The sequence below is a fragment of the Haematobia irritans genome, chromosome 4 (assembly GCF_050003625.1).
Source record: "Haematobia irritans isolate KBUSLIRL chromosome 4, ASM5000362v1, whole genome shotgun sequence".
In the NCBI taxonomy this organism is placed as follows: domain Eukaryota; kingdom Metazoa; phylum Arthropoda; class Insecta; order Diptera; family Muscidae; genus Haematobia; species Haematobia irritans.
The window spans coordinates 31844237-31853475 of NC_134400.1; the positions used below are offsets into that span (position 1 = coordinate 31844237).

The 9239-nt window shown below is 43.9% G+C and overlaps 1 protein-coding gene across 1 annotated transcript; it reads left to right on the top strand.

The window, feature by feature from the left end:
• Positions 1–406: 406 nt before the first annotated feature.
• LOC142236291 (uncharacterized) lies at positions 407–8614 on the top strand. The gene is made up of 3 exons (XM_075307553.1): positions 407–453; positions 669–758; positions 7359–8614. Exon 3 carries the CDS (start codon positions 7363–7365, stop codon positions 8440–8442), a length of 1080 nt encoding a protein of 359 aa, XP_075163668.1. The 5' UTR covers positions 407–453; positions 669–758; positions 7359–7362; the 3' UTR covers positions 8443–8614.
• The last annotated feature ends 625 nt before the right edge of the window (positions 8615–9239 follow it).

Sequence of the window (9239 nt, forward strand, 5' to 3'; positions counted from 1 at the left end):
GTTTATATGGGGGCTATATATAATTATGGACCGATATGGACCAATTTTTGCATGGTTGTTAAAAACCGTATACTAAGACCACGTACTAAATTTCAACCAGATCGGATGAATTTTGCTCCTCCAAGAGGCTCCGGTGGTCAAATCTGGGGATCGGTTTATATGGGAGCTATATATAATTATGGACCGATATGGACCAATTTTTGCATGGTTGTTAGAAACCATATTGTTTAAGTTCGAGTAAAGATTAATTGGACTTAATAGTGTTCGTTAGAATTTGTATACTACTTTTTGGTACATCCCTGCCAGAGTAGAAATGTCATAATTTGAATATTAATTTATCTTGTCAAAAGCCCCGCCTTCCGCCATCTTGGTTGAGAGCATCTCTCACTTTACTTGTTATCGATAAGCCAATTGGTGCGGTTGCAAATTTATCCATATCGTTGGAAATTATAGGTAATATTGTTTACCATTAATTATAATAGAAAACACCTTAATAAAACCTTCTGCTCTTGTTATATATTGAAAATATTAAACTATCGTGTTTTTATTTTTCTCTATATTTCCATACTTTTCGCATTCGGCGAACATTTTGGTCCTTCGAACCGGATAATTGGACTTCGGAGTGGAAGAATTGGTTTAACCGGTGTTTTTCTTGGTTTTTGTTATAGACACAGTCCACCTGACCTGGTCATCAATTTCACCTTAAACTCAAACCAATCAGTTCATCATCCTCAACATCTGTTTCATCGTTTTATAAGGTAAGTGCAGTGCATTTTCCCTTATAAAGTGAGTTCGCGGTCGGTGCAACAACAAATATAGTGGTCGTCCGTCCATTTAAAGAAAAAAAAAAGGTTGTTTTACAACGCTACGCGATCGGTTTTTATTATAAATATTCCTAAAAGTGGTGTACAAGTTCAGTGATATCAGTGAATATTAGTGTTTTTTTATTTAAAGTGGTTTATTTGCCTTTATTTGCGTGAAAATATCGTTTTTCATTGTTTTTAAGTAAATTTTCATTTGCCGACGGCAAAACGCATTCAAGGTTTTTGTTTTTGTATTTCCATTTTGACGTCTGTGCAAATAATTTCGGAGAGAAATAACTTAAAGTACATATTTTCACCACTTTCGTACACTAATATTCACTATACACATATATCACTCTCTTTGTTTCGTATATTCACCACTTTTTCGCGTTTTCTGTGCTGAAATTTCATTTATTAATTATTGTTTCGTTCATTTGCATACATTTGAGAACATACAAAAGCTTTTATTTTGTTTTGTTCTCATCAGTGTTGCGCTCTTAGTCGATTGCTATAGTATAGTGACTAATCGGGCACATCTCGTACTATCGTGTTATCGGATATCGATCATCATTTGAATTCTTAAGGGGGCTATACACTACGTGTAATTCCCACATTAGAATTCAAGTTGAATTCAAAGGTTTGAATATTTCCCGGTTGGAATCGGGGCTTGAATTAAAACTCGGTATATTTTGAAACTTTTACGCTTTCACACTGAGAGAAATTATTCGATCATTCAAATATTTGGTAAATTTTGAATATTTATTGGACAGGTATTTATTATTATTGATTTATTTATACCTTTGTTTATTATTATTATTATTATAATTTTTCTTGTGTCAAGCGTTCGGGGGTAATATTTTGTGCACCCTACATTCAGTATTTTCGGTTTCTGCGAACGTTTGATCTTTTGTCGGATTTTCGCGAGTTGTGGACTCGAATTAATCTTTGTAACTCGAGTTACTTTTGCGTATTTTGCTATTTTTATTGAACGGAACCTTGTCTGAGTTTGGTAATTTTATTGGCCGTTGCTTCTTGGCTATATTGTAATTTCGTATTTGGTTACATTCTTCAATTTGGTAGTGGAACGTAAAGTTAGAATGTCTGTATCTCCCTTTGATCGCTTTATTCGCGTTTCGGACGCTCTTATTAAATTCCACGCCCATTTTAATGCCATGAAAGATGAGGAGTTAGACGTCTATAGCCTCGAGATTCGAAGTGAGGAATTGGGGAAGTTGTGGACAAAGGTTCAGGATTGCTTTGAGGAATGCGTGGCTAGTTTACAGGGTGCCGGAACAACGCAAACGAGCGATATTGAATCGGTGGACGGGAAATATGACGCGTCCCATCAGGCTTATATGAATTGTTTGTCCGCGATAAATCGAAAATTGGGCCAGTTTCGTCGGTCACGTAGATCATCGATCACTTCGTCTGCGTCTTCGGTCGTTGCAGCATCGAGACGGAGTATCGGGTCTCATAAATCGACTCAAGGATCCGAAGCGATTTGGGCTAATAACGCGACTACTTCGATACCGGCTGATCGGGATGGGCAGTCGCTGCCTAATGGCAAAGCCGGGTTTAGGGGTGAAGTGGCCGTTAGTGGCCCTCCACTTTGTGATATGGTTCACAATTTGGCGTTGCCACCGTGCGATACGGATGTATTTGAGGGCAATTTTCTAGACTGGCCTACATTCCGGGATTTGTTTCAAGCAGTTTATGTTAACAATTCAAGATTAACGGACGTCGAGCGTTTGTGTCATCTTGTGCGGAAGACCAGTGGCGAAGCTAGGGAAATTGTCTCGAAGTTTCCGCTGACACATCGAAGTTTTGCCCTCGCGTGGAAGGCCCTCGTTGATGCATACGACAATAAGCGGGTTCTAGTTCACAATCAACTTAAGTCTCTCTTTGCAATTTCGGCAGTATCGGTAGAGACAAGTGCGGGTTTGAAATCGATTCAACGTGGAATCAATGGCTGTCTTTCGGCATTGAATACGTACGAAGTTTCGACCGATAATTGGGACCAGATACTCGTTTTTATTTGCCTTCAACGTTTGCCGCGGCTCACACAGACTCTTTGGGAGCAGAGTGTTAGGGACAAATCAGCCCTTTCGTCGTGGGCGGATTTAGACGCTTTTTTGTCCGAAAGGGTTCGTACGTTGATGTGTTTGCATGATTTGCGGGAAGACACGTCTTCGAAGCGTTCTCAGGAAAAGAAGGTAAAAGCGCATTTTACCAATGCGTCTTCTTCTAAATCGTCGCGTGCTTCGTCGGAATCTAAGTGCGTTATTTGTCCTAAACATAATCATAGACTTTCGGCTTGCGTTAAATTTGGTAAACTCTCGGTATCGGAACGTTACATAGTGGTAAAACGTAACCGGTTGTGCTTGAATTGCTTAATGAAAGGTCATGAGATGAAGGATTGTCCAAGACAATATTCGTGTGCAAAATGTAATTCGAGACATCATTCGCTATTGCATCGCGATTCTACGCCGTCTAATAGCGCGACTTCGGCGACGGGTTCGACCAACACCTTGTCGAGTTCAGCGGCTAGTTTTCAACCGAGAACTATGCCTTCGGTTGATCAGCCGCAACCTTCTACCTCGTCGGCGTGCCTACCTCGCCAGGCATTTCATACGACGCAAAATAGGGCCGTGCTTTTGGGAACTGCGATGATTAATATCATGCACGATGGGGTTTCATATCCGGCACGCGCTTTGATTGACCCCGCTTCAGAATCTTCGTTTCTGACGGAACGCTTTCGAAATCGGGTGAAACTACCGGTTCACGCGGCTAATGTTACAATTTCGGGGGTAAATAGCGCAATTTCGGCCAAATCGAGTAAAATGTGTAATTTGAAAATCGGATCTCCACTCAACGCGTCGGTTTTGTTGGAAACTATGGCTATAGTGCTCCAATCTATATCCGGGAATTTACCTTCCTTTACGGTGTCGCAGGAAGTTTTGTCTCAGATTCCGGATATTCGCTTAGCTGATCCGAATCTTTTCGTGTCGAGACCGGTCGATATTCTACTGGGCGCTGACTTGTACCCGAGAATACTATTAGAAGGTTGCCGGCAGATTGCGGCTCAATCATTGATAGCACAGAACAGTGTTTTCGGCTGGCTAGTAACGGGTCCGATTTCTACATCGCAAATTCAAACATTTACTACGACTATAGCGGTTGATGAAGAGGAAAATTTAGATAGAACGCTTTTACGGTTTTGGGAGTTGGAGGAAACACCACGTAAAGGGGTTTTGTCCCCCTCCGATAAGTTCTGTGAGGAAAATTACGTTCGGACAACGCGCAGAGATTCGGAAGGTAGATATATAGTTACACTTCCGCTAAAGGAAGAGCTCGGTCCTCGTGGATATTTGGGTGAGTCCCGAACAACTGCTTTGAGGCAATTTTATCGTAATGAATCGTCATTATCGAAAAGGCCGGACGTGAAATCAGTTTATGATAGTGTTGTTAAAGAATATTTGCATTTGGATCACATGAGGCCAGTATCCGCCATTTCTGCAAGTGATACACTTTCGTGTTATCTTCCACATCATCCTGTCATTAACCTCGAGAAGAAGACTTCCAAACTTCGCGTCGTATTTAATGCGTCTAATAAAACGTCCAACGGGAATAGTCTTAACGATATCCTTCACGTAGGTCCCACTTTGCAGCAGGACTTAGTCCTTCTTATTGTGCGATGGCGACTATTTAAATACGTGTTCAACTGCGATATTACACAGATGTATAGGCAGATTCGAGTGGACTCTTCTCATGCTCCGTTGCAGAGAATTGTTTTTAGGGATTCTCCGACAAGGACAGTCCAGGACTATGAACTACAAACGGTGACCTTCGGTGTAAACTGTGCACCATATCTCGCGATACGGACACTGTTACAGTTAGCTGAAGACACTGAGGAGGAGTTTCCACTCGCGGCCGATATATTACGTAAATGTATGTACGTTGATGACGTTTTGACCGGAACTCATGACCTTGAAACTGCGATAATGGCTCGGGATCAATTAATCGCGGCGCTTGCGACGGCTAAATTTGAACTGCGGAAATGGACATCGAATTATAGAGAAATTTTAGATTCACTACCGCCGGAATATTTGGTTGATGCTCAATTGCTGGCATTTGTCGAGGCTAGCAATTCGAAACCATTGGGTGTGAGATGGAATGCTCAATTGGATGCATTCTACTTCGCGGTCGAGCCTATAGCAAAAAGGTGTGGATACACTAAACGGGAAGTGTTGTCGGCTATCGCGAAATTATTCGACCCTGTCGGTTGGTTAGGTCCAGTGATAATTGTGGCAAAGATTATCATGCAGAAGGTTTGGCTTGATCGCGTCGGCTGGGATGAAATACTGCCTTCGGCAACGGCATCCGAGTGGGAAAAATTTGTAGATAGTTATACGGATGTCAATTCGATAAATATTCCTCGGTGGATTCGTTACACACCGTGCACTTCGGCCGAGCTTCACGTATTTTCAGATGCCTCGGTTAAGGCATACGCGGGGGTAGTATATATTCGAGTTTTGGCCCCAAATGGCGAGATTGTCGTTAATTTGCTATCGTGCAAGACGAAAGTTGCTCCGTTGAAATCGGTTTCTTTGCCTCGTTTGGAGCTTTGCGGCGCTGTTTTAGCGTCCGAACTCGCAAGAACGGTCATTCGAGAAATCGGTATTGATTTTGGTCGAATTTATTGTTGGACGGATTCGACTATTGTACTAGCCTGGTTAAAGAAAACGCCTGCGGCTTGGACAACATTTGTCGCGAATAGGGTATGTCGCATTCAGGAGAACGTCGGTGGTACGAATTGGTATCATGTGAGGTCGGAGGATAATCCTGCTGATCTTGGCAGCCGCGGTGTGTCCCCTTCGGATTTGGCCGCCTCTCGACTTTGGTGGCATGGGCCTCAGTGGCTATCGTGTAGTCAATCGGAATGGCCGGTTCGTGACACTTCCTCTTTTGACACCGACGTAGAAATTCGGTCTGTGAAGGCACATGCTTCTTTCGTTAATTCATACGAGGATGTTCTCGATAGATTTTCTTCTCTGGATAGAGCGCTGCGTGTTATCTCATATGTTATGAGATTCTTTTATCGGACGCATCCCGCTCATAGGCGTGATTGTAGCTATGCGGATCACAGTTTATCATCGTCTGAGATTAGGGCAACTAAAAGTCGCTTGATAGTGCTTGCTCAAAAAATGAATTATGGTAATGAATATAAGGACTTGATGGATAGGTCTTCGTTAGGTACTGGCAGTTCACTTGTTTCTTTGAACCCGTTCCTTGATGAAATGGGTGTAATGCGGATGTATGGTCGTTTGAGCCGCTCGCCTATTCTTTCGTATTCGGAGCGGCACCCTATAATTTTGCCCTACAGCTGTCGATTCACGAAGCTTTTGGTGGAATTTGTTCATTTGATTTCCATTCATGGAGGAAATCAGTTGATGTTGCGTATTCTTCGTATAGAATACTGGATACCTCGGGTGAGGAATCTTATTCGTTCGGTTATACATAGGTGTAAACCATGTCTTTTGGAGAGGAAACGGGTTTGTAGTCAGGTGATGGCTCCTCTTCCTCCGGAAAGAACTGTTCTCGACAGACCTTTTACTACGACTGGCGTAGACTATGCAGGCCCCTTTGAGGTGAAGTCGTTCACCGGACGTTATTGTCGCATAACTAAAGGTTATGTGTGCGTTTTCGTGTGTTTTGCTACTAGGGCGATTCATTTGGAAGCGGTTTCCGACTTGTCGACTGCCGGCTTTCTTGCGGCATTTCATAGGTTTGTTGCTCGTCGGGGTTGTCCTGCGACCATTTTCTCGGACAATGGGACAAATTTTGTCGGTGCGTCGCGTGAGCTTGAACGAAATTTCCGGGATGTAATTAGGGGAAGCAGTGATGTCGTGTCCTCTAAGTTTGCACACCAGGGCCTATCGTGGCGATTTATCCCAGCTGGTGCGCCTCATATGGGAGGCCTTTGGGAAGCTGGGGTGAAGAGTTTTAAGTTGCATTTCAGAAGGCAAATAGGGAATGTTCGTTTCACGTTTGAAGAGTTTTCGACGGTGTTGGCTCGTATTGAGGCTTGTTTGAATTCAAGACCTCTTTGTCCCCAATCGGATAACCCGCAGGAGCTTGACGCTTTGACACCGGGTCATTTTCTTATAGGTGCCCCTCTACTCGCCCCTGCTGAGCCAGTTATAACCGAACAGCCTCTTTCGTTGGTGAATCGGTTTCGTAAGGTACAGGCTCTTGCACAACAGTTTTGTGTACGTTGGAAAGAGGAATATTTGAAGAATCTGCATATGAGATATAAGTGGAAATTTCCTCAGCGCGATGTTATGGTAAATGACCTAGTCGTTATTCATCATGAACAGCTTCCACCAACTTCTTGGAAATTAGGTCGAGTCGTGTCGGTTCACCCCGGCGTAGATGGTCACATTCGGGTCGCGGATATACGTACGGAGAATGGCGTTGTAAGACGACCTATAGCTAAGTTGGTCTCATTGACCGACACTTCGGCGAACTCTTTGTAATTCGTATATTTTCTCGCAGTATCATGGAAAATACCTCGTGCTTCGCTGACGACTTGGAAAATTTCGAGGTTATTATGGATCAATCGGATGATGATACTGCGTGCCCCCTTGATATGTCGGCGGTCGAACGGGCATTGTTGGAGGAGCCGATGGCGATACCGTCGCCTGCCATTCCGGAGGTTCAGCTATCGCCCCAAGAAATTGAGAGTCCACCTCCGGTAGTTGTGGATGAGCCCGTGGTGGCGCCTGCTGTAGTAGAGGCTACTGATGTTGGTCGAACTCCTGCTCAATTGGTTTGCAGGGTTTGTGGAGGTCGTCACGCATTGCGGCGGTGTCGGAAGTTCCTCTCTCTTTCGATTGAGAAGAGGATACGTATGGTGGTACGACATCGCTATTGCTACAGATGTCTAGCACAGACCCACCAGTCGAAGGATTGTCCTAGCCGGCGTAGGTGCCCCAGTTGCTCCGGGGACCACAATGTTTTGTTACACGCTGCGGCTGTGGCGCCTCGAATTGAACATGGGAGCTCGAGGTCTGCTCAGCGGATTCGTAGTGGGAACCATACGAATCGTCCGTCCGATCTTGCTGTGGCACGGTCATATTCCGATTTTGGCGGCGTCGGAGTTCTGCCTCTGCAGAATGTCGTTACTCTGGCGCCCAGCCTCGTAGTCCGCGTGTCCCCCCATGGTGTGTCCGTTCCGGTCCGTGCAGTAATCGACAACTGCGCGCGCCAAAGCCAAATCTGTCGTTCTATGGTCGAGAACTTAGGGCTACCGGTTACAAATATTGAGGGGGTCCAATTTTGCCGGTTGACAGTATCGTCCGCTTATGATCCAGAGCAGCGACTGACGTTTACTGCTCGTGTGCACGATCTAGGTCGTGTGTTGACCCCCGCCGAAGCCGTGCCAGAACGGATCAAGGAATCCTTTTTGGGATTACCTTTGGCAGATCCGCAATTTTACCGAGTGGGACGGGTTGCGATCGTTTTTGGTCCTGAGGTGTATGGGCGAATCATAACACATAGGGTGTATACGTCGCCCGGTCTCCCGGTGGCTCATTATACAATCTTCGGTTGGGTTCTGTCCGGGTTGTGTAACTGCTAGGGTAAATGCGCGAGAGCCCCCCTTTTGGGTTCTAACGGCCCCCTTTTGGCCATCGTTTTATTGTATCTCTTCGCGAGAGCCCCCTTTTTGGGGTTCTAACGGGTCCCCTTTTGACCCATCGATATATTGTCGCGAGAGCCCCCCTTTTGGGTTCTACCAGGTCCCCTTCTGACCTTACGTAATTATTTTTATTAGTTTTTTTTGTAATCTAGTCTTAGGTTGAATTCGAAAAGATAAATGAATTAATAAATTGGATTTATGGTAAATGAACTGAAGGAAACTCACTTTGCACTGCACTTAGCCTCATTTTGTATTTTAAGTTTAGTTTTAGTTACAACATACCTTGATGTTGCAAGGCGGCCGGCAATGTTTAAGTTCGAGTAAAGATTAATTGGACTTAATAGTGTTCGTTAGAATTTGTATACTACTTTTTGGTACATCCCTGCCAGAGTAGAAATGTCATAATTTGAATATTAATTTATCTTGTCAAAAGCCCCGCCTTCCGCCATCTTGGTTGAGAGCATCTCTCACTTTACTTGTTATCGATAAGCCAATTGGTGCGGTTGCAAATTTATCCATATCGTTGGAAATTATAGGTAATATTGTTTACCATTAATTATAATAGAAAACACCTTAATAAAACCTTCTGCTCTTGTTATATATTGAAAATATTAAACTATCGTGTTTTTATTTTTCTCTATATTTCCATACTTTTCGCATTCGGCGAACACATATACTGACATCAGGTACCAAATTTCAATCGGATCGGATGAATTTTGCCCCTCCAAGAGGCTCCG